Raw genomic sequence first — 24,686 nt, forward strand, 5'->3', positions numbered from 1 at the left:
ACTGATTGAGCCACACAGGCACCCCAAGATTATTTGTTTTTTGAGTTGTTTCAGTTCTTTATATATTTTAGATCCTAACCCTTTATCAGATATGTCAAGATATTTGCAAATATCTTCTCCTATTCTATAGGTTGCCTTTTATTTTTTGTTTATTTTTCCTTTGCTGTGCAGAAGCTTTTTATTTTGATGTAATCCTAATAGCTTACTTTTGCTTTTGTTTCCTTTGCTCTAAGAGACTTAGCTAGAAAAAAGTTGCAACAGCAGTGTCAAAGTAGTTACTTCCTTTTTTTTTTTTTTTTTTTTTTGAAGTGGTTACTTCCTATAACCCCTTCTCTTCTAGGATTTCTCACATTTAGGTCTTTAACCCATTTTGATTTATTTTTACTACACTGCATTCAGTAGGCATGTCTCCTCTTGGCTGTGACAGCTTCTTATACTTTTCATGTTTTTAATGACCTTCACAGTGTTGAGGAGTACTAATTAGATACTTTGTAGACTGTCCCCCAATTAGGATTTTTCTGATGTCTTTCTCATGATTAGACTGGAGTAAATGTGTTTTGGGGAGGAAGACAATAGAAGTTAAGTGATATTTTCATCACATTATATCAAGTGTATGCCCTGTCAACATGACTTACCATTCTTGATGTTAACTCTGATTGTCTGGTTTAAAGTAGAGTTTGTCATTTTACTCTGCCATAAAGTTATTCTTTTTTCTTCTCCCTTTCTATACTATATTCTTTAGAAGAAAGTCAACCTATGAAGCCTACACTTAAGGACTAGGGGGTTGTAATTCAAGTCCGTAAGGGTAAATGAGCTATTTAGAATTCTTCTGTATGGAAAATTTATCTCTCATTCATTCATTCATTCATTCATTCATTCATTTCTATCATGATGGACTCATAGATATTTATTTTCTATTTTGTGTTACAAACCCAATACTATTTATTTATTTTTTTGCTCAAATTGTTGTTGCTGTGGCTATTTGGAACTTCCTTAACCCTATTAATTTTGTTTTGCTTTGTTTTTAGCATTTACTTACTTTGTGGCACTGCAATGTGCCCTAAGATCATTTTATTCGTTCTCTGTATCAGTCCTGGAATCAATCATTTCTACAGGGAAATTTTCTTTTAATGTCACAGAAATATCACAAAAGAAGAATCTGTATCAATTAGGGTTCTATCAGCCATACTCAGAGTAGGATAATATGGGGAGGGCTGAATGAAAAACTTTTACAAATGTAGGGTGCTAGAGAATGCCACTATGTATAACTATAGTATTCATGCATCAATTATTACTGATAGAACTGAAGGGAATAAAAAGAGAGCATCATGTACTGACAAGATTCTTGAGAGGCTCAATGACCTTGAGTGGGGGGGATACAGCCTTCCTGAATCTGACCTCTGGAAGGAAGACACTCATTCTCTTTCTTCTCTTTAATTTAACTTTAATTAATTTTAATAATTGTTTTAATTAATTTTAATTAATTTAATTTAATTTTTATTAATTAATTAATTTTAATTTTTAATTTAAAATCTTAACAGAAGATTTTTATTTATTTGACAGAGCGAGACACAGTGAAAAAGGGAACAAAAGCAGGAGGAGTGGGAGAGGGAAAAGCAGCCTTCCTGCTGAGGAGGGAGCCCGATGTGGGGCTCGATCCCAGAACCCTGGGATCATGACCTAAGCCAAAGGCAGATGCTTAACCACCGAGCCTCCCAGGCACCCTGGAATAATTAATTTTTTTAACATAGCTCCCCTGCATGACAAAATATATTTTAGGTTTAATCATGAAATGAGTAAAAATGTTGGCCAGAAAATAAATGCATCAGTGGACATTTTATATAATTACATTTCATGTATGTATGTATGTGCATACATACACACACACACACACACACACACACATATGTTCTTACTAGTTAAAAAATTTTTAAAGGTAAGTATGTTATTAAAAAAAGGAATAATGGATATTTTAACATTATATTAGTTGAATTTTTGGAAAAAAGGGAGCAACCATATCCCTGCATATTGATCTATCTCAGCAATGAATTGCAGTTGCCTGTTTGGGGGCCTTTTGCAAATGTGTCATTGGTGTATTTAAAATTGAGCTTTGAATAGTTATACTTAATAGTGTATAGCCAAATTTGTCAAATATACTCATAGTTGATAAAAATGATATATTTTATTCATTTGAACTTCAAAAATTTCTTTCCCGTGAAGCAATGGATAAACAAATAGGAAGAATCTTAAGCATAAGGGATTAGAGATTCATAAAATCCCATTTCACAGTAAATTCCCAAGAAGTCATAATACTTCACATGTCTTCAATTTTAGAGATCTGTTCTATCCACTTCAAATGTCTTCAGAGTGGAAAAAAAAAAAAATTCCATTTGAACTATCTTCACCAGGAAATGCATCCTAAATTCTTTTTGCAAAAAAATCCAAAGCTTTTCTTCTGCAAACTGCCCCCCCAAAACCACACCAAAACAAAAACAAAGAAAATGACCAAATGAGAGGGAGCATTGACATTATTTTTCCTATTTCTATAGAAGGAGTGTTGGGGCACCTGGGTGGCTCAGTCAGTTAAGCATCTGACTCTTGATTTTTGTCTGGGGTCATGGTCTCAGGGACATGGGATCAAGCCCTGTGTTGGGCTCCATGTTCAGTGGGGAGTCTGCTTGGGATTCCCCCTCTCACTCTCCCTCTTTCCCTCCCACTGCTCATGTGCTCTTTCTGTCTCTCTCATAAATAAATAAATAAATAAATAAATAAATAAATAAATAGCTTTTTTTTTTTTTAAAGGGGACTTCTTGGTGAAATTGATTGAGGAATTCAGATACTGAAATTTTGATTTTTCTTGCCATGTAAGACCAGAATCTTTTGTCATTTTTCCTAGGATTCTTCTCATAAGTTGGATTCTCTTTTTATGTGCAAATATCCATTTCCTTAAATTTTTTACTACATGGTTAATTATTCTATGATTTTTATGTGCTGGTCTTTGAGGAACAGTCTTAATTAAAGCTTGGTGTTTCACTATACATTCTTTTTTTTTTTTTAAGATTTTATTTATTTATTTGAGAGAGAGACAGTGAGAGAGAGCATGAGCGAGGAGAAGGTCAGAGGGAGAAGCAGACTCCCCATGGAGCTGGGAGCCCGATGTGGGACTCGATCCCGGGACCCGGGGATCATGACCTGAGCCGAAGGCAGTCGTCCAACCAACTGAACCACCCAGGCGTCCCTCACTATACATTCTTAAGGTCCATTGCAATATATGCAAATATTTCTGTGTCTGATAAGCCCATTTAATATTTCAAACTAGAAAAATAGATAGAAAGGAAATTCCACATGGCTGTTACTGTATATTTTGAAGCTACAGTATAAGCATAGAAATATGTAGACCACAGGGGCTGAGACTATGAAATACACTCAAAGCAATCTTCAAGGAAGTTACACATATACTGTCAAAGCAAAGTCTGTTGCTCAGTCCACAAGCATTGGCATATCCAGATATGGTTACACATAATTGGGGATTCTCCAAATTAACTTCCATTTACTAAATTGAAACTTACATATACAATATTAAAACTTATCAGATACAACTTAGAATTTGTTTAGGATTTAGACAAACATATTTTTCAAGAAGGAATATTTTACCAGTGTCATAAGAATTTGCTGGTAGTTGATTTTTTGTTGTTTTTATTATTTTATTGGGTGAACACTAAGGGTGTGCAAGCCTCTTGTGTACCTAGTTGATTTTCTGTCTTTATTAGCATTTGCTGATAATTAATAAGAATCTACCTGATAACATTAAACATGCAGAGTACCCAGTGTTTGGCACCAAGAAATTAAGATATGGTAGCTTTTAATTAGTTTTTTTGCTTTTAATTAGTTTTAATTAGTTTTTAATTGCTGTGGTTTTTGTTTAAATTTAGGACTTGTGTAAGATCCACTCAGTAAGTGATTTTCATAGTTTGTAGATTGAGTGTCTCTATCCTTAACCTCAAGGGTTAATGTAGATTTAAATGTGAAATCAAAGCCTCAAGAGCAGCTGGGCTTTGTCTTGCTTAGGAATTCAGAGCACTGAATGGCTTCCTGTATTACAACTCCCTGAGTTGTACTGATTTTCATTCGCTTACAGTATGTATACCAGAATTGTCTATGATACTGGACTGTCATACCCTGCTCCACTGTCACCAGTGATATAGTAGCTGAGACAGGAGCCAGAGTCAGCAATCTCTCAAGTGCTTCCTGCTCTCCCACACTGAGTAGTGCCTGTATTGGTCAGTAGCTGGTCTGTTGAAGACATTCAAAGAGAGAGGAATACAGATGAGTGATCAGAATTACATATAATGAGAGAACGATGCCGTTGACAACTCCTACTATGTGGCTCCAGTAATTCAGGTTATCAACACTACTCCTAAAGAAAGTGTCTTCGTATGAATAAATTAGATTAAATTTAATGAATTGAAATTACGTAGGGAAAACTTTTATGAAAACTTTATAATATATGAAAGTTTATTTTAATATTATGGTAATAGTATGAAAAAGGCAAGAAACTGCATACATTAAATGATTTACTATATTAAAAAATTCAGTGCTTGAAGAAAGCCAGAAATAAATACATCAAATAGTTACTAAAGTAACAAGGAAATAGCACTGATTTAAAAAAAATTCCTTTTCATTAGTTTCAGTGCTACCTATTGAAACATAGCACATGATGGAAATTTATAACAAAGTTATTAATTCTCTAATTTTTTATCACTGGAACATAATTTTATCTTTTTGTGATCAAGTCCTTTGCTGGTGATCTTGTAATATATTTAAAATTAAGTTTAAAACCTATTAACTGTTGAGGCAATATGTTTTCATGGTCAACTGCTGGTATTGATCCCATTGGCTTTTATATTGTGAAGAGATGTATTGGAAAAGCTGCAAACTAACTTGATATTAGATGTATTTATTGCAGAAGGCTTTTTAGCAATCATCTGAGTAACTTTTTAAACCCTGCACTCTTAGCAAGTCTTAAATGGATGGTACTTAGTTAATTCATGACCCTAGGCCCAACTTAAGATTTTATTTATTTATTTGAGAGAGAGAGAGAGCACACACAAGCCGGGGGAAAGGCAGTGGGAGAGGGAGAAGTAGACTCCCCACTGAGAGGGAGCCTGATGCAGGGCTGGATCCCAGGACTCTGAGATCATGACCTGAGCCAAAGACAGATGCTTCACTGACTGAGCCTCCCAGGTGTCCCATGGGCCAGCTTATGGTATAGGCACAGTGGACGCTGTGCCTACTTGGGCCTACGACACTTTTTGGAGCCCATGGAAATGTTTTAATTTTAATTTCTTCTAAAATAAAAATTAAACAAAAAGAACCCATAAAAGGGCACCTGGGTGGCTCGGTGGATTGGGCCACTGCCTTCGGCTTGGGCTGTGGTCTAGGGGTCTTGGGATCGAGCCCCGAGTTGGGCTCTCTGCTCAGCAGGGAGCCTGCTTCCCTCTCTTTCTGACTGCCTCTCTGCCTACTTGTGATCTCTGTCAAATAAATAAATATACTCTTTAAATAAAAACCATAAATATAATTGTATATATGTATATATGAAAAAATATATATACACATACATATGTATATTCATTTATTTCTTTTACTTATTTAAAAATTTTTAAATATTTTACTATTTATTTGTCAGAGAGAGAATGAGAGAGTACAAGCAGGAGGAGCAGCAGGGGCAGAGGGAGAAGCAGCTCCCCACTGAACGGGGAGCCTGAAGTGAGGCTGCATCCCAGGACTCCAGGATTGTGATCTGAGCAGAAAAAAGACAGTTAACTGACTGAGCCACCCAAGTTCCCCTCATTTATTTCTTTTTAAATTGAAAAAAAAATTTTAATGGTGGAAGGAGCCCACAGAAAGCAAATAGGTCAGACAGAGCCCTTGAAAGTTATAATGTGGTCCTACATGACCCCTTTGTGTACAACTCTTTCCTTTCCCTTAATGATTCTGTGATGAATTTAGGAAAAAGCATCTGAGAATAACAGTAACTTTTGGATCTCATGAAAGATCCTAAGAAAATCAAAGTGCTAAGATGAAAAATATCAGCCCAGCAGAAAAATGCCGTTTAAAATGTGCTTTATGCAGGACACCTGTGTGACTCAGTCAGTTAAGTGTTTGCCTTCTACTCAGGTCATGATCCCAGGATCCTGGGATTGAGTCCCACATCAGGCTCCCTGCTCAGCGGGAGGGTGTGCTCTCTCTCTTTCTCTGACAAATAAATAAAATCTTAAATTTAAAAAATAAAAGTATTTAAAAAATAGAAAAAAATATGCTTTATGCAATAACCAGCATCCTTCTGGTTATTAAGCAACAGCGGTATTACCTTGGCTCTACATAGCTGGTCCTTGGTTTGTAGAGCAGGGATTTTTCACTGCAGCAGTCACCTTTGCTTAGGTGTCTAGCTTATTGTAAGAAAACAACAGTTTTGGCAAAATTTTTTTCCATGACGAGAACTAAAACTTTTTATCGACAGTTTTATTAGAGTATTTATATTTCACTGTATTATAAAATACACATAGCACTTGCCTTTTTGTGCCATTGTTTTGTTTTCTTTAAAATATTATTGATTTTCCCAGATGTTTTAGGTAATTGCCTTGGTGTTTTAAAAATAACAGTCATAGGTGCGCCTGGGTGGCTCAGTGGGTTAAAGCCTCTGCCTACGGCTCAGGTCATGATCCCAGGGTCCTGGGATTGAACCCCGCATCAGACTCTCTGCTGAACAGGGAGCCTGTTTCCCTTCCTCTCTCTCTGCCTGCCTCTCTGCCTGCTTGTGATCTCTGTCTGTCGGATAAGTGGATAAAATCTTAAAAAATAAATAAATAAATAAATAAATAACAGTCATAGTGACTGAAGATTGAAGACAGCTCAGCATTTAAGTAACCAAATGTCTTTCCCTTTCTTTACCCCAGTATTTTGGGAGACTATGAAATATTTTATGCTATGCGGTGAACTTTCCATACCATATAGTAGAATTGTACTGATTTTACTTTTTTTGCCTGCTTTATCTGGGCATACTTAATATTTTCCATCCTTCTCATGTTTTCCTTCCTTATTTTTCCTCTCTCTCCTTTCTTCCTTCATTCAGTTCCACAAATACATATTATTTAAAGTTACTGTATAAATAGCTTAGGGGAAATTTACCTTGAAGTCTCTTTTCCCCCCTTTCCTTTACTCTTTATTGTTGTCTTCCTACATTTGTTCTTCTTTCCCTCTGACTAGCTTCTCCCACCCTCGAACTTTATTTTTAATTTTTAAATTTAAATTCAATAAGCCAGCGTATAGTACATCATTAGTTTCAGATGTAGCGTTCAGTAATTTACCAGATGCGTGTAACACCAAGTGCTCGTCGTATCCTGTGCCCTCCTTAATCCCACCCTCCAGATTTAGTTGCCACACACACACACACACACACACACACACACACACACACACACACACACTCACTTGAGTGATCATACTGAAGGTTTGTGTATTCGCATGCCTGCATTTTGGAGATCTTTAACGTCAGGCAGAATTCGCTAACTTTCTGTTGATTATTTCACAGTCCGCAAAGCGATTCAATTTGTTCCTGCGGCGACGTCTTATGGTAAAGCAAGCCCTGAATGATGCTGCTTATGCTTTGGATGGCTGCAGTGACAGCCCCAGTCCCTTTTATTCAATGTATACCTGTGATCTGGGGGGACTTTGTCACTGATTCCCAGTCCCCAGGCAACTGAGATCTTAGAATGGTGATTCTTAATTGTTTCTGGGTCTGATGAAAGCTGTGGACCCTTTTTCTAAAAAATGTATATGTGTGTCTATTCATATACATATAATTTATGTATATATTATATATAATATATATATTTGGTGTGTATACATATTTCTAGTTATTATGTATACTGATATATATTAGTATTAATATATTAATATATATTATATATTATATATATATTATATGTTATATATGTTATATATATGTTATATATAATATATATTTATATTTGGCATGTCCATATGTATACACGCATACACACACATATATTACATACATATACACACATACACACAATTTGCCTACAGTTTTAGAAGTTTATGAGCTCCCAATAGGGATCCTGGACTATGAAACTTAGAACAACTACCTCATTCAAAGAAAAGGCACTCGGATGTTTGCCTCATTATAAATTGGCATTTCTAAGAACAAATCAAATATAAACACAGATAAGTAGACACATTGCAAAATATTATCTTATTGTCATGTCTTGAGCAAAAGAGAAGAATGATTTTTTTTAATAGCCTTCAGTTATATGTAACAAGGTTATCAGGCTTTTCTCCCCTAGTTTCCTTCAACCAGTATTTTGTTAATGGTACTAAGTCATGTGCCTCATGGTGATTGACAAGGTTACCAGTGATTTCTCCATATTTTTAAACATTTTACAGTTAATATTGGGGCATGACATAATGAAGGAAGTTTGGGTTTTCCTAGGTAGCATTTGGCTTTCAGAAGGGAAGTGTATATACCCATTTTGACTGAACACTCAGAAAAATTAGAGTCACTATTCTTCTAGTTACTTCGTTTATCCCTAACGGTTAAATACTCTGAGTGTGATTTCTGTTGATGTCTATGTACACGTCTTCTGTCATCAGAACTTCTAGGTGGACCTAGATTTAGCTTGCCAAACAATAAAAGCACTTGTAAATATATATTGTTTCAAAAATAATCTCTACCATGCAAATTTCAACCTTTACAAACTAAGAGCAAAATAATTATTTTCCCCCTAATTTTTTGCTTTGATTATGTGTAGTCCAATTAGTCTTTTTTTTTTTTCCTGCCCCAGTTTGGCTTCCACGAGCTTTGGTGGATTTCATAGAATATGCTAATATTATGATGATCTACAAGAGCTCAAATGATTTTTTTGTTTTATTGCTTTTTCTTCCTGTAGTGGTTTATATAAACCAAGAGGTAACATAAGAGTGAGTTTTCTCAGATTCTTTTACTTTCTTTTAGGAAAAGGGAGATGATTATGCGTCTTTTGTTAGGGTACAGAGAACTCAGACATAACATTTGAATTACTGTATTCTGATATTGACACTGGAGAGTCCCTGGATGAGTGTTGTTTCTTTGTTTATTTTCGCACTCATTTCCTCCTGTGCATTGGGAGCTAGTTTTTCCCAAGACACACCAGCCCTGCCTTCACTCAGATAAAATACAGTGACTTTGTTCAAAGACCAGGTCAAACATGAGATTTTTGTCTTATACATGACTGGTCTGTACCCATTCCTTTTTAGGGGAGGTCTCCTTGGCCTGCCTTGAGTGAAAAACAGCATAGAGTGCCATAACAGAAACTCATCAACTCACATAAATACCAGTTATGAAATGTAAAAACATACAGTTCTCCATTCACAAGTTGGCTGAAGCACTTGGAAAATTTCCCATGTTAAATTATGCATCTTAGGGTTAGAGAGATCACTGACACCTACTGCATCATCTATTTGCATCATTCTAAGTATTGTATGAAGGATATTCCAAATATTACATATTGCATATTACAAATAAACTGAGGAAAGCCAAACTAGCCAAACATGAAATCTTTTCTTCTGAAGCTCTCTCGTGATTTTATAGTTCTGAAAGTGAAGAAATTAATGAAATATACAACATGGGAACATTGAATTTGTCAGTCTATTACAGTGAGAGTGTTGATAACATAGATTTTAAGCAAAGGATGGATTCTGGCTCACTTGGGGATTGGTGTTGAAAGGAGATCTGCATGAGTGTAGTTTACTTATAGTAAACTCAGCTGGCAAGCTACCTGCTTTCTAATTTTTAACTGCACCTTGATTTTATTTTAACCCTTTGGAAGTTGAATTAAGGAGAGTGGCAGTTTTATGAAAATAGTATAAGCATGAGTCATCAATCAGTTTTCTTAGAGTGAGATGCATTAATTGGTCTATAATTAATTACACCTCCAAAGTAGTGTGTGAACATGAATTATCTGTTGGGCTAATTGGCATGTGTTTTAATGAAGATAACAAGGCTCCCTCTGAATATCAATTTTGGGATCAATGTATACATATGTTTATTTTATATTGTGGTATAATTGCAGTAGGGAAATGCTTACCCTCATCTTGAATCTTTCATATATATATATATATATATATATATATATATATTCTTTATGGAATTTCACTTTCTAAAATAAACATAATCTGTTGATAAAAATTCTGGTGATTTGTCTTCACCTGACATTTCAAGACTGAAAAAAAAATTAAACCAAATTTTAGCTAATTCTTTTCATGTTTTTGCCATTTGAAAATAAAACTGTAAAAGTTGTGTCATTCATGTCTCCTGCAGTTTAAAAAAGATGAACAAAGCAAAGATTCTATCTTCTTCCGAGATGGGATTAGGCAAATTGATTTTGTGCTCTCTTATGTTGATGACATTAAGAAGGAAGCGGAACTAAAGGCGGTAAGTACTTAAGTGAGAGAAATGGGAATCATTAAAAGAAGGCGTTTCTGTAGTTCAACAGGGTTGTTCCCATGGAATCAAATTATAAAAGTCACTGAAAGCTGAGACTTAGTCAGAAACCTAAGAATGGATTGAATGTGTTAAGTCGATTTGGTTTTTTTGGACTTTTCTGAACCCTATCTTCTTTATCTTCTTCCAAGTGACTGGTACTTTTTAATATAACTCCGCAGTATTAAATGTAACCTTCAAAATTTGAGGTGTATGTCTGAATATGATATTCATTTTTTGCAGGCAGTTTTCATGTTGAACATGTATGGCTAATCCATGCTGTCTGAAATAGCCTTCACATTCCTTATCCTGTTTTCTTTATTATAAGACATCAGTTTCTGAGCTTAAATGTATTCGTTGTTTAACTCGCTTACTGTGTCCAGCACCATAAATTAAGTTCATGAGACTGAGGACTATGTCCTGGTCACTGCTGTATACCCAGATGCCTTAAGCACCGGTGGCAGTATCAATGCTCGATAAATATTAGATATTTGAAATAGTGAATTGATAAATGAGTCTATGTGTGTAACATGTACACACATTTGCTAACTACTTACATGGGAAATAAATATCATATAAAATAAAAATAAAAAACAATAGATACTATCCCGTAAGACCCTGTCCCTTTCTTCCACCATTTTTCCCTGGAAGCCCTTCCATCTGGCCTCTGAAATCCACCCACTGTTATCATTTTCCTTTTCTCTAAATGTCCCCCTGAAAATGGACTCTTCACTAAGGTTCATTGCTTTCTCCAAGAGTCCGCTCAGCTAGTGGTTGGTTTTCACTCATGGGACCTTTTCTGGAGATGGGTAAATGCCTGCCCTCCTCCCATCTAATTGTTGATTACAGTCTGTTCTTCCTACCTTATCCCTAAAATTCCCTGAACTTTAACTCCCATCAGATTAATCATTGCTCTGCTTTGCTGCTGTCATTAATAATCTTTCCCTGGGTCTTCTATTTTATTTCTCAACAGTTTGAGCTCCTGGTTCACTCTCTTCTGTCCACCAATATTTCTCTTAAGACATTGATTATATAGATGACTGTTTTAGGATCCTATCCACTTTCTTCCTTGAGCTCCCTTTCCATTTATCTTAGTCTCTGGCTCCGCCATTCACTTCCCTAGAACTTGTCATTACTAATATCTTCAAGACTTTATCATCTTGTTCCGGGCATCTAACTATCTGACCAACCCCTCAAATATTTCTGACCAATACCCTTCCTTCAAGCAGGACCAGATAAGGTACAATTACCGTAACCCCCTTTTCATTGCTGGTCCTTACCCACTGCTTTCCTATGCTGATCCAGCTTAAATCTCAGGGTCAACGAATGTAATCATTCTATTATGTTTGCCTTCAGACCCCTGCCCCCTCTCACTGTGCTTCCTTGGCAAAACAGCAACTGCAGTTAAACTCATTAAACTTACCTTTCTACCGACTGGGTACCAGAACCAGGCAGAAAGGACACACAGTTCACTTACAGATTTTAGCTCATGTCTGTGCGCATGGACCTCAGCTGAGTGGAGTCAACCATGCCTCTGCACTCATGCTTCACCTCCTTATTCAGTTCCCTTTCCCACTCTGCAAGAACAAAAACCTTCACTCGATCTCAGTTTCCCTGCCAGCTACTATTCTTTTCTCAAATCTCTTTTCTGTCCCATTTAAACCCATTCCCATCAGGCCATCACCTCAACCATTCTGCTCATTTTCATATAAATAAATTCAGTGATAGAGTCTCAACCCACATCTTACTTGACTTATTAGCAGCAGGTGCCACAGTTTCCCATTCCCTTCTCACATGTATGTTCTCCACTTGACTTCCAGAACTCCATATCCTCTTAGTTTTTCCCTTATTTTGTTAGTTGCTCCTTCTCAATCTTTTCCTCTCCCTGATCCTTTGTTATTGTGGTGCCTCCAGGTCCAATCCATAATCCTCTTCTTTTCCCATGCTGCATGCATTTCTTTGACAACACATTCAGTCTCCGGCAGTTGTAAAACCACATCTGTGTGAATTCTGAAGTTCACCCTCCGGTCCATTCTTCTCTCCCAAATGTCTATTTTTTGTCTCCACTTGGAAGTCTCATAGACCTCTCAGACTTGGCAGGTCCAAAATGCGCTCCTGGACATCCTCCACCTCTCCTAAAATCCTGATCTATTTATAGGTCTTCCTCATCTACAGTTACTGATCCTACATTTCAGAAGTCTCAAAGTATGTATTTTACATACATACATATGTATGTATGTATGTAATTTACACTGTGTTGCTAATGGTCCAGTTAACCACTTTTTAGCATATGCCCATAGAACTTAAATATCATGGAAATTTGATACCCACCATCATTCATTTAAAAAAAAAATGTGTTACATGAAGAAATCCTTCTTCCACATTTGAAATTTTACATCATTTATTTTTCTCCTTTGCCTCAAATTTCCATCCCATTTTCCCCACTTAAATTTTTCCTGAAATAAATGTTTTACCTTTGGGAGTCTTTTGTTTGTTCATCTGTAAGTTTGCTGCAACAAATATATGTATACACATTGAAATGTTTTTATATCCCTTAACCAGAACAGTCTAAACCTTAAACGTTTCCTTTGGTTTTGAGTTTTTTAAACAATTGTGCAAGTATATCATTTATAAAGCATCATGAATGTGTTATAAAATTTGACAATCATCAAACATAGAAAAATAAACTCATCATAAGTTCGTCAGTTAATGAGATGGACAGAGGGGCTTTAAATATATTTTATTTATAGATGAACAACAATTATCTCCCAAATAAGATGGTTCAATTTCAACTATATTCCTCTCTTGTTTTTACATGGTAGTATAAATTCAACTTGTTCAGGTAAATAAGTGGATTGAAATAGAAAGATTATTATTTAAGCAGTTTTAATCTCTTTTGGACTTCTGAATTCTCTCTCCAGATTATAGTGGTGTATCATAAAAGTAGTGTTTAATTGTCCATCGGCAACAGTCCTATTAGATCTTCACTTTTGTTGAACTCAGAGAATTGACAGCCATGTAAATTGGAAAAGCATTTGTTACTAGAATGAAAAGAGTTGTTTGCTTTCTCAGTTCTGATAAGAGTATTTTGAATATCTCCTCGACTTTTCCGTGTTCCCTTCCCCCTCCCCCTCTTTTTCTTTGATCTTCTTGAAGTTTGCTATTTGCCTCAATCTGATAACATAAAAGAAGGGCAATTAGGAAGGGGTAGTGGAGAGGAAACTTTGTACCAGTATCAGACCTTTTCTCATCTGTAGCAAACTTTGCAAATGGAGAAAAAGAGGACATTAAATTATCTTTTACTCCTTGTAAAGTTTGAAGATATAGCAAGGTAGACCTATCCATTTGAAGGTAAACATTCTATATTATCATTATAAAAGCTTTTAAATTTTCAGTAACTATAGAATTCTTCACACTTAATTATAATGAAGGCCAAAGGATTTTTCAGCAATCAGTGCATTGTTTGAAGCCCACAAGTAATGATCGCTTTAATTTAATTTAATTTAATTTAATTTTTTTTCTAAGTGAAGCTATTCTGTCCTTAAAGATTAAAAAGTCATAATGATATTTTGGCTTAAAATTGAGTTAAATATATCATTTCTTTTTAAGAGTATTGCTGTGTTTGTCATACGGAGTCTTCCTAACTAGGAGCTTGATATCTCCCTGTTTACCAAGTTTTAAAAAAATCTCAGTAAAGTTTTGCACATATTTTCAGATGGAGGTCCTGCACATTTCCTGGAAATTATTCCTAGATATGTTAGATTTTTTATAGTTATATTGTGAATTTTAACACAGGTGAATAGCAGGCCATGGTGCTAAGATGCAGGTAATACATAAAACACTTTTACGAATAACCATGGGAGGGGCAGAGGACCATCTGGAATAATAGGCCTGTTTTGTCACTGGGCAAAGAAGAGTGTCCTAAATAATTCTATTGATTTGTTTTTCCATAGGAAAGGAGAAAAGAATTTGAACAAAATCTTAGAAAAACAGGTCTTGAGTTGGAAATTGAAGACAAAAGGGTAAGTGTAGTTGTTAATTTTTTCCAGAGTCTTGGTGTTTAAAGCATCATTTTCTTCTACAGCCTTTGACCAGATGGACTTCATGTTTGGGAGTGATACAGTAGTTTCTCTGGCTACAGATACATAGAGGTAGGGCCTGTGGTCTTCCTGGTAAATAAGTAGGTCAGCGCTCTGAATGTAAGATGATGAGTGGAACATTGTAAAAATAGACAGACATAATTCTACTCAGGGTGCAAAGAAAGTGAAGACACAAGTATTTTCCATACGTCTCACTTTTTTTTTTTTTTAAGATTTTATTTATTTATTTGACAGAGAGAGATCACAGCAGACAGAGAGGCAGGCAGAGAGAGAGAGGGAAGCAGGCTCCCCGCCGAGCAGAGAGCCCCACGCGGGACCCGATCCCAGGACCCCGAGACCACGACCCGAGCCGAAGGCAGCAGCCCAACCCACCGAGCCACCCAGGCGCCCCCATACGTCTCACTTTTAAGGCTGCCTGTTATCTCCCACTCTAGTTAACGGCTGTCTTATAACACAACCCACTATGTAAGCCAAGTTGACTTTCTCTCCTCATGAATATGGCAAATTCTTTCATTATTTTTAAAATTCTCTTGCCATGCACTGGTTTTCTAGAATTACCTTCAAAATGGTTTTTAAAGACCTATTTTGGATCCCCAACTGACCATGAAACTCCGGTGTTCTCTAGTTCTTATTTATCTTTTTTTACCGAACTAATAAATATGTGTTCTACCATGCAATGTGTAACTAGGTCATTCTTCTGTGTCCTGAACCCTTATTACTTAAAAGTGCTTCCTGTAGATATAGCTGGGGAAGAAGAGTAAGTGTGTCTTATACTTTGTATGTATCCCTCATATACCCTAAGCACAGTTCTGAGCTCATGGTTAGTCACTAATAACTTTAGAGTTTGCCCAGAATCCCATATGTGTCTGTGGATTTGGGGCTAGTGTACATTGACTCTTAAATACATTTTTTAGAATATTCTTTCTCTGTCTCTCTCTCTCTCTCTCTCTCTCTCTCTCTCACACACACACACACACACACGTATATGTCAATACAATATACAGATATGTGTTTTGAGCATTTGTTCCTTGAGAAGTTTTGCTGAAATTTTTCAATAAATTGAAAATGCCGTGACATCGTTAATTTGTTTGAGATTTTATAAAACTTTGTTTCTTTAATCAGATTGGTATCAAATAAATCATGATGCTGCCTGTTATTTTGCCTCCTTTTTCGACAGAACTCCGAAGATGGAAGGACTTATTTTGTCAAGATCCATGCCCCTTGGGAGGTACTGGTTACTTACGCTGAAGTGTTGGGAATCAAAATGCCTATTAAAGAGAGCGATATTCCTCCAGCTGAGAATATCCCCTTTAGTTATATGCTCGGGCCTCTGAAGCTCCCAAAGAACGTGAGGCACCCTCGTCCTGAATATTTCACTGCTCAATTCACCAGACATCGGCAGGAACTCTTCCTCATTGAAGACGAGTCAAGCTTCTTTCCATCCTCAATGAGAAACAGAATTGTAGGTAGAGAAGACCTTTGGTCACATCCCTTGAAGTGAGGCATGTGTGCCTGCATGTGCTTGTGTACTTGTGCACGTATACATGTGTGATGCTCTGTCTGCACCGTGTGTCTGCATACAATTTGATAAGTACATGGTGGTATTGAGCAGGTTCAAAAGTCCATGAGGACCATGTAAATCTGTTCCCCTACTGACTTATCAAGATTGTTTAAACACCAAAGTTTGACAGTGCAGACATAGTTAAGATAGAGGCTTCATGTAATACTGGGGAAAACTCTTAACTGAGAGCCAGGGCTTAGGTTTAATTCGTTCTTTGTAAAATGGTTTTATAAACTTAGAGTTTGGTTTTATAAGCACAGTGCACAGCAGGATGAATATTGGCCATTCCAAATGAAAATGGAATTTTAAAATTTCTTTATATAGAGATAACATTTGAGAAAGCTCAAAACTTTCTCCTCTCATTTAAAACCATTTTCAGTCTAGAATAATAATATTTCCTCTCTATTTGTACTCCTAGCATCTTTACGTTTCCTGTGAAAAGCCTCTCCCCAAAAGACTCATGCTTCCACTACCACTGTTTCCTCATGTTAAGATAGGAATAAAGTCTACCTCATAGGGTACTCTGAGAATTACATAACTTAAAGTATGAAAGACCAGTATCTGAATATACTAGGTGCTTAGTAAGTGTTAGGTATTATTATTATTGACCTGACTTTAGAGGGGAAAAAAGTTCTGGTTCTTTGGTGTCCCTTCTCCTTGTTGCCTATGAATGTGATCACCAAGGTTCTAGCAATCACAGGATCCTCCTCCTGGAGGTCACTTACTCTCTTTCTGGATTTGAGACCATATTCCCTTTAGGTTCAGTACTCTTCAGTATTTAAGAAGGATTTTGAAATAATCATTTTTCTAGTTTCTTTCTTTTTTTTTAATCACAGACAGGAATATTAAACAAAATACAATGTGTAGGATTTACATATAAAAATAGGAATCTACAAACCCAAAAGTGTTCTCCTTTTTCTTAACAGAAATAAAATACTACCACCACAACCACAACTACAAACCTGAGAGGCAACTTTTAAGGGAATGAAGAGCATATGACATGGAATCAGAAGACCTGTTTCAAGTCATAACTCTGCTGCTTTCTCAATGAGATAACCTCTCTTAAGACAGAGATAATGATGGTCAATACTGGCATTATTGTCAAAGCCAAATGAAAGACTCCGTGTGAAGCACTTTGCAAACTGTAGAGTATTTTGGATAGACTTATAATGTTAAAAAGTAGCTAAGGAAAGGCCAGTGAACCAGGAGGAGTAAATTAGGACCCTCATGAGGTATAGACATATCAGTATCCATTTCTCTTTACTTGTTCTGTGTAAAGAGTATGGATGCCTTAGATGAATTCAGCATTAAAACAGAAATTTTTCCTCCTTCACAGTGGAGCAGAACTATTTTTGCTCTGTTGAAGAAGCTATTGGGGAGATTAACTTTCCTTCCTATCCTCATCCAGGACTCTCGAGTTTATGTATGTACACATGGAAAGTATTCCAAGAGCATCTTACACTGGTATTGAATTTCATACTTCTCAAAGTGTCTTCACAACCATCATGACATCTGAGCCTCATGATGTATATTTTGTAATATCTAGCATGTGTATATATTCCTCATTCTGAAAGCTATTAACTTTATTCCCAACTTTTCTGATTTACAAACAATTCTGTAGTTTTCAACCTGGTATTTACATATTTCAGCATTTATGTAAATATTTCTGCAAAGTTGATACAGATACAAAATTTCTGGATCTAAGGGCACACACATAAAAAAATTTTATATTGCACTATCTCTCTTTACAAAACGATGTACTAGTTTAGAGTCCTAGTGACAATGTATGAGAGTGCTCTGTGTTCCACATCTTTCTTAATGTTAGAATTTACTGATCTTTCTTTTTCTCTCTTTTTTAATTGTGACATAGTATGAATAGAGGTAGGCCTCCAAGTTGTAACTGAATAGCTTACACAGCTGTGCAACTACCAGTCCCATCAAGGAGACAAACTTGTTAGCCCTCCAGAAGCCCTTCTAACTTCCCAGTCACTATTCCCATCGTCTTCAGCAGAAGCGGACTTACATTTTATAAAAATGGAATCATGCAGTATATATTGAGTCTTCAGGCTTCTTCGGTTCAATGCTTGTTTGGGTGATTTAACTCTTGTGTGAGTTTTTGTGCATTCATTTTCATTACTTTGTACTGAAGTTTATTTGTGTATGTGTCATTATGGTTTTAATTTGCGTTTCTCTAATGTGTGTTTGGATGTGGTATGGCTTATTTAGATAGGCATTTTTGTGAAGTCTTTTGTCTGTTTCTCAGTTAGGTCTTTCCTGGTTGATTGGTAGAAATTGTTTATGTATTCCTATGCTTATCATATATATTACTGATCTTTTCCTACCCATGCTTCCTTTTGCTTTCTTTTAATGGATTCTTTTGCTAATCAGATGTTTTTAATTTTAATGTAGTCCAATTTCTCAGCCTTTTCTTTATGAATCATGCTCTTAATCTTTTAACTACCACCAAGACCATGACGTTAATTTCCTATGTTATTTTTTAGAGGTTGTATTATTTTACTTTCCACACGGAGAGCTAGTGTCCACCTGGAGTTCATTTTTGTGCGTGGTGCCATTTACCACTGTACGTGTGATCATTCAGTTTGTCATAATTATTGAAAACATTCAACTTTTCATACCGTTTTTCAGTTCCACCTTTGTCATACTCAAGTTTCTGTATACTCATAGGTCGAGTTCTGGGTCCAGTTCTGCAGCTTTGATCTTTTTGTCTCTTTTTGTATCGGTACTGACAATGTTGAACTTTACTTGAGTTCTTAGTCCTAGAAAACAGGGACCGTTAAAGAAATCCCCCACTCTTCTCATTCTGGGAAACTGTTTCCTGTAAAGGACTACCGTCCACCGTAGGAGTATTCCTGGATAACCACTGCCCCCATCTCCCATTTGACTTGACAGCAATACTTGCCACATAGTTTATCATAAATTCACCTGGCGATGGAAGTGTTGATCTATGTTTTAAAGCAAGAAAAAATTAAGCTTCTCACATCTCTATGCCAAGCAAGTAGTTACAGGTTGGAGTCAGGTGCACAAGCTACCTTACCGGTAGAGCCAGGGCTGTAGGGATGCTATCTTGCTTCATGTTTATATTTAAAAGGGATGGCTCCTAGAAAACTTAAGGGAAAATACTTCCTGGGTTGTAACTGTAAGGAGGCTTATTTAGCTTTGCTGCAGATTTACATAAATCTCAAAGGGATAGAGAAAGAATTTATACTTACAGGTTCCCTACAGGAAATGCTCTGAGAACAACATTTCGGCACCAGAGAAATTTCAGTTCTTTTAGATTTATAATTAGCCTTGTACTTTCTCCCTTTTGTAATTAGTTTGTAGCAATAAGAGTCAAACAGGCCCTCCATATTCTCACTCTTGGTCTAGTAAACAGCCAGCTGAACTCTTCATCCCCACCAATCCATCAAAACAAAGTATGTGTTCGCTGAATTGACCTAACATTAATTAAACTTTGCTCCCACAGGAACCTAAACTGTGTTGTACCCTTAACCCAGGCCAACACTGGCTTGTATAATAGCCTTTTTTTACCACAAAGAAGGACACTCCCTGAACCTGGCTGGCCTCTCCCAAGTGAATGAGTGAAGGAATAAGTGAATGAATGAATGAATGAATGAATGAATGAATAAAACGAAAAGTCCCTTTCTGCCTGACTTTTCAGATGTTCACAGATCTTCCTATCACAATAGTTTCCCTCCTCCTCTTGTTATAATCTTTTCACATAATATCTTTTCTAAGTCCAGATTTGTTTCTATTTGACAGTACCGTGCTGTATTTTTTTTTAAACCATGGCTTCATAATAAGTCTCAGTATCTGATGGAATAAAATTTTCTACTTTGTTAATACCCTAGGACAGAGTTCTAATTTTGGTGACTCTTTCCTAAAGAAATAATCCAAAGTATATAAAATAATTAATATCTATAACATAACAAATAGTTAATAAGTATCTATTTATTTATAAAAATTAAAACTGCTTTCATAAATTGTGATATATTTGCCAGCATAAAATAGTAAGCTGCACTTAAAGGTGTTACCGTATTAGCTAATGGTGATTCAAAAACAACCAGCACTCTAGCACACCAGCCAACAAACCTTTAACATGGGAGATGTAAGAAACGGGAGGTAAGGGAAATAGATCGAGAACAGTGCTGAAAAGACCAAATTCAGCAGAAAAGCAGAAAATCTGAAAAGTTGCTGGAAAACAAAAATGCAGGTAGAATTGAGATGGCAGGAATACGAAAGCAGAGGACAGCAAAACCCAAATTATATGGAGTAAAAAACTGAATGCAAAGAGACAGGTGATTGCAAAGTAGTTGTAGATATAAGGTAATCTTGTGTTAATAAATTCAGGTGTCAGGAAGGGGCCCTGCAGAAATCCTCAGAGTAATTGAAGTAATCAGCCTAGCTAAGTATCAGTTCTATCCCACGTTCCCCCCGACAAACCATTAGTGGTGATATTACACTCCCAACTTGAAGGCCTGATTGTAGAATTTTGGCGCAAGACTTCCAGAGGTGCTTGGGACAGGAGAAGCAAAATAAATCGTGATCCATTCCTGCCTCTCCCCAAAGGAATGGAGAATGTTCATACCCAGGAGCTAACCTACACAAGCTCACCCTCCCCATCTTCCCTCAAACAACAGAGGGAAGGTTCCTTCTGTAATCGGAGCCTCTATCTACGTTTAGACAAAGTTGGCCATTGCTAAATTGGGGTGGGAAAAAATGTGGATAGCATAAAGTTCTGAAATGTGTGTGTGTAATGCTTACCTCATAGGTTTATTACATTCTCTCACGATGTCCTTTTGGCATAGAAGATGGGAAGAAAAAGTTTGGGATTGAAAGACTGCTAACTTCTAATACTTACTCATCTGCCTATCCACTCCATGATGTAAGTATAAGATTGGTTTTGAAATACTGAGCCCATTTTCCCTCTGACATTAAAAGGTCACCTTGTTGGGAGAGAGACTCTTCCCTTTGCTTCCTCTTTTATGACAGGTTACTTAATTCTTCCTCATGTTGGTAGAGAGATATATAGTGGGGTAAAGAACACTATACAATGGATTCTCTGTCAGTCTTTCTTCAACAAAAGGCTCATTTCCTTTTAGAAGATTTTGAGGATTGTGGGTTTGTTTTAGGGTATTAATTCTCTTCTTACTATTACCAGGTCATTAAGCCAAGCTAATATCCTCAGGCACCAGCAACTTTAATCTGTATATCCAGCCTTCCAGTAGAGTCATTTATGATTGCTAGAAAATCAAGGGTACTTAGCTGTGGTGAGAGGTAGTTGTAACTTACTGTTAGTTTTAATTTTTTTTCTTCTTTTTTTCTATCCTGAGTGCTAGGTTAGGTACTGGATTTTCTGTGCATTAAAGAATCATTTTTCGGGCGCCTGGGTGGCTCAGTGGGTTAAGCCGCTGTCTTCGGCTCAGGTCATGATCTCAGGGTCCTGGGATCGAGTCCCGCATCGGGTTCTCTGCTCGGCAGAGATCCTGCTTCCCTCTCTCTCTCTCTGCCTGCCTCTCCATCTACTTGTGATCTCTCTCTGTCAAATAAATAAATAAAATCTTTAAAAAAAAAAAAGAATCATTTTTCAAGGTACCCAAATAGGCTACCTTTTTATTTATTTCATTTCTCAAGATTCAGTAGGATTAGCTACAGAAGAAGAAAAGAAAAAAAGTTGGAATCTAGGTGATAAAAAATCTTATACTTTATCATATCATGATTTTCTCATGTGCTTAATTTTCAATTGGATATTTATTTATGTTGTCTTCAGCAGTTCACTTGTCTGGGCATACAGTTAAAAAATGTGTTGAACTATGATGTGTAGACAGTACTCTATGTCTCAAAGGGATATTATTAATAAGGCAACTCAGTATGTAACAATGGGGAAAATGCATGACACAGTACTGTGGCTCTTAGGTGCTAATGTTTGCGATGCATGTTTTAAATTTTCTGGGAAATTGTGTCAGTGATTACCAGTGAGGAACAGACAAGTCTGAAAGAAATTTCTGTCACAGTAGTGTGACTTTGGATCATTCACTGAACCTTGCTTGAGTATAATTTTCCCATCTATAGAATAAAAGTGTTAGTATATTTCTAAAGTCCCAGACAGTCATACTGTTAGCATAAATCCCTGAGCTGTGAATATTCTGGTAGGATTTGAGTAGAGAAGAAAGGGCATTCCACAGGAAAGAAGAGCTGGAGTCAAGCCAGAGTCTCGAATTTTAACTGGGATTTTTAACTAACTGGGTGGAGGAATCTTTTTTTTTTATGTTTTATTATTATTTTTTTATTTCTTTTCAGCATAACAGTATTCATTGTTTTTGCACCACACCCAGTGCTCCATGCAATCCGTGCCCTCTCTAGTACCCACCACCTGGTTCCCCCAAACTCCCACCCCCACCCCTTCAAAACCCTCAGATTGTTTTTCAGAGTCCATAGTCTCTCATGGTTCACCTCCCCTTCCAAATCTTTTTTTTTTTTTTAAGATTTTATTTATATTACAGAGATCACAAGTAGGCAGAGAGGCAGGCAGAGAGAGATCCCCTTCCAAATCTTAATGATTATCCCTATTGTTATAGTTTATTATAGATTTTAGGAGATAATTGTACATCAATGGAATATGAAAACTCAAATCAAAAGCAAAAGAAAAATTTGCCTCATTCACTAATCTTGTAGAAGCTGTGTTTATTTACTTCACCCCTGTCTTCTGCTATGTCATTCAAGTACTTTCTTTTTGAACATCTGTAGGGTCAATATTGGAAGCCTTCAGAACCTCCCAATCCTGTCAACGAGAGGTACATACTTTTCCAGAATTGGGCTCGGTTTTCCTATTTTTACAAGGAGCAACCTTTAGATTTGGTTAGGTAAGTTCCCTACATACTATCAAACTGATTAAAACTTGATGATGTGGTTTTTTATTCACGTGGCATCACATTCCCTTTCTTTTACCACTGTCTTCATCCACGGCGTGTTTACATCTTCCCAGGTTTGTATCTACACTGCCACTCAGTCAGTCGTGATGAGAATGCCGTTGCCAGAGTACTTCTAACCACCCTGCAGTGGTTGCTGGGTAGTTCAGAGGTTGAGTGTTGGTAGTTAGGTAGGCTGGGTTCAGATCCAAGTTCTTCCTCTTAGAGGCTACATAAACTTGGCCAAATTACTTAACCTCTGTGAGGCTCGTCTGTAAAGTGGGAGTAACAATGATGCTTTCCTTAGGGGGCTGTTTAATAATGAAATGAGACATGAATTTTTTTTTTTTTTTTTTTTTAGGCGTAGGGGCTAGCACTTAGTGCTTCGTACAAATTAGTTTTGTTTTGTTTTGTTTTTCTCTGAGTCCAGAAAGCTTTTGTATGGAGGTGTGTGTGTATGTGTGTGTGTACGCACACACGTGCAAATCTCAGAGATCCCTGGAGGCTCTTGTTCCCTGACCTCAGTTCTTTAGACCACTTCATTGGCTAAGCAAGAAGACCTGTGTTGCAGGTTCCTGCTTTGAGCCCTAACAATGCCCCGTGCATACAGGGTGTCGGGAGACTCATGCTATGATTTCAGTAAAGGAACAATCCGGTGAGTGCCCTGGTTGCTCCACACCTGGAGTTCCGCTCAGTAATTTATGCTGGCAGTGCTATGCTAGCGCACCATCACGGTGTCCCTTTTAGGAGACAGGTGTTGGCGCACACATCCAAATCAGCGGAAGGGCTTTCTCGCCAGTTTCCTTTAAGATAAGTAAGGGGAAACTTTTAAGAATAAATGAAAGGCAGATAGCATAGGTAAGCTGGTACTTTCTCTAAACCATTATATGAACTCTTCGTTGGGTGGATGTTTTATTTGTTTTGAATAATGGCCATTTAATTTTCTAAATGACGAAGCACATTTATGAACCTTCAAATCGTAAAGAGATGCGCAAAGTCTTAAGTGAAATTCTACCTCGGTTGAACTTTGTAGAGGGAACTGCCCTTGATTTGGTATTATCTACTCAATTCTGTTTTTATGTGCATGCATAATAAAATGCACATGCAATCGTATTTTTTTCCTTAGAAAAAACAACGGCATCTTTATTTACTTTTTTGGCCATTTTCTTTTTGCTCTAAATAATATATTATTGGTACTCCTTCTGTGGATACATCTAGCTCTATCTCGTGCTTTTTAACAGAACACAAAGTGCCATATTATAAATGTTTCATAATTCACTTATCTGTTCTTCTGTCGGAAAACAGGCTGTCCCAGATTTTTTACTGTTACAAACCTGATGCCAAGGATATTTACAGACATCAGGCCGTTGGAGAATGCTTTCAGAGCACATTTTTAAAGAAACGTGGTCATCATTTAATTTTTTTAATTTTTTAATTTTTATATAATGTATTATTAGCCCCAGGGGTACAGGTCTGTGAATCACCAGGTTTACACACTTCACAGCACTCACCATAGCACATACCCTCCCCAGTGTCCATAACCCAACCACCCTCAC

General features: G+C 36.7%; 1 protein-coding gene across 5 annotated transcripts in view; it reads left to right on the forward strand.

Moving 5' to 3' along the window:
• ANO5 (anoctamin 5) overlaps positions 1–24,686 on the forward strand; it is a 106,336-nt gene that overhangs the window by 25,155 nt on the left and 56,495 nt on the right. For all 5 annotated transcript variants that reach the window (XM_047692444.1, XM_047692440.1, XM_047692441.1 and 2 more), the window contains 6 exons: positions 7,595–7,636; positions 10,382–10,495; positions 14,497–14,565; positions 15,821–16,105; positions 20,994–21,107; positions 22,970–23,085. In XM_047692444.1, the coding sequence (XP_047548400.1) occupies positions 7,595–7,636; positions 10,382–10,495; positions 14,497–14,565; positions 15,821–16,105; positions 20,994–21,107; positions 22,970–23,085 (740 nt within the window). The remainder of the gene's footprint in view (positions 1–7,594; positions 7,637–10,381; positions 10,496–14,496; positions 14,566–15,820; positions 16,106–20,993; positions 21,108–22,969; positions 23,086–24,686) is intronic.

This window comes from Lutra lutra, chromosome 10, assembly GCF_902655055.1.
Source record: "Lutra lutra chromosome 10, mLutLut1.2, whole genome shotgun sequence".
NCBI lineage: Eukaryota > Metazoa > Chordata > Mammalia > Carnivora > Mustelidae > Lutra > Lutra lutra.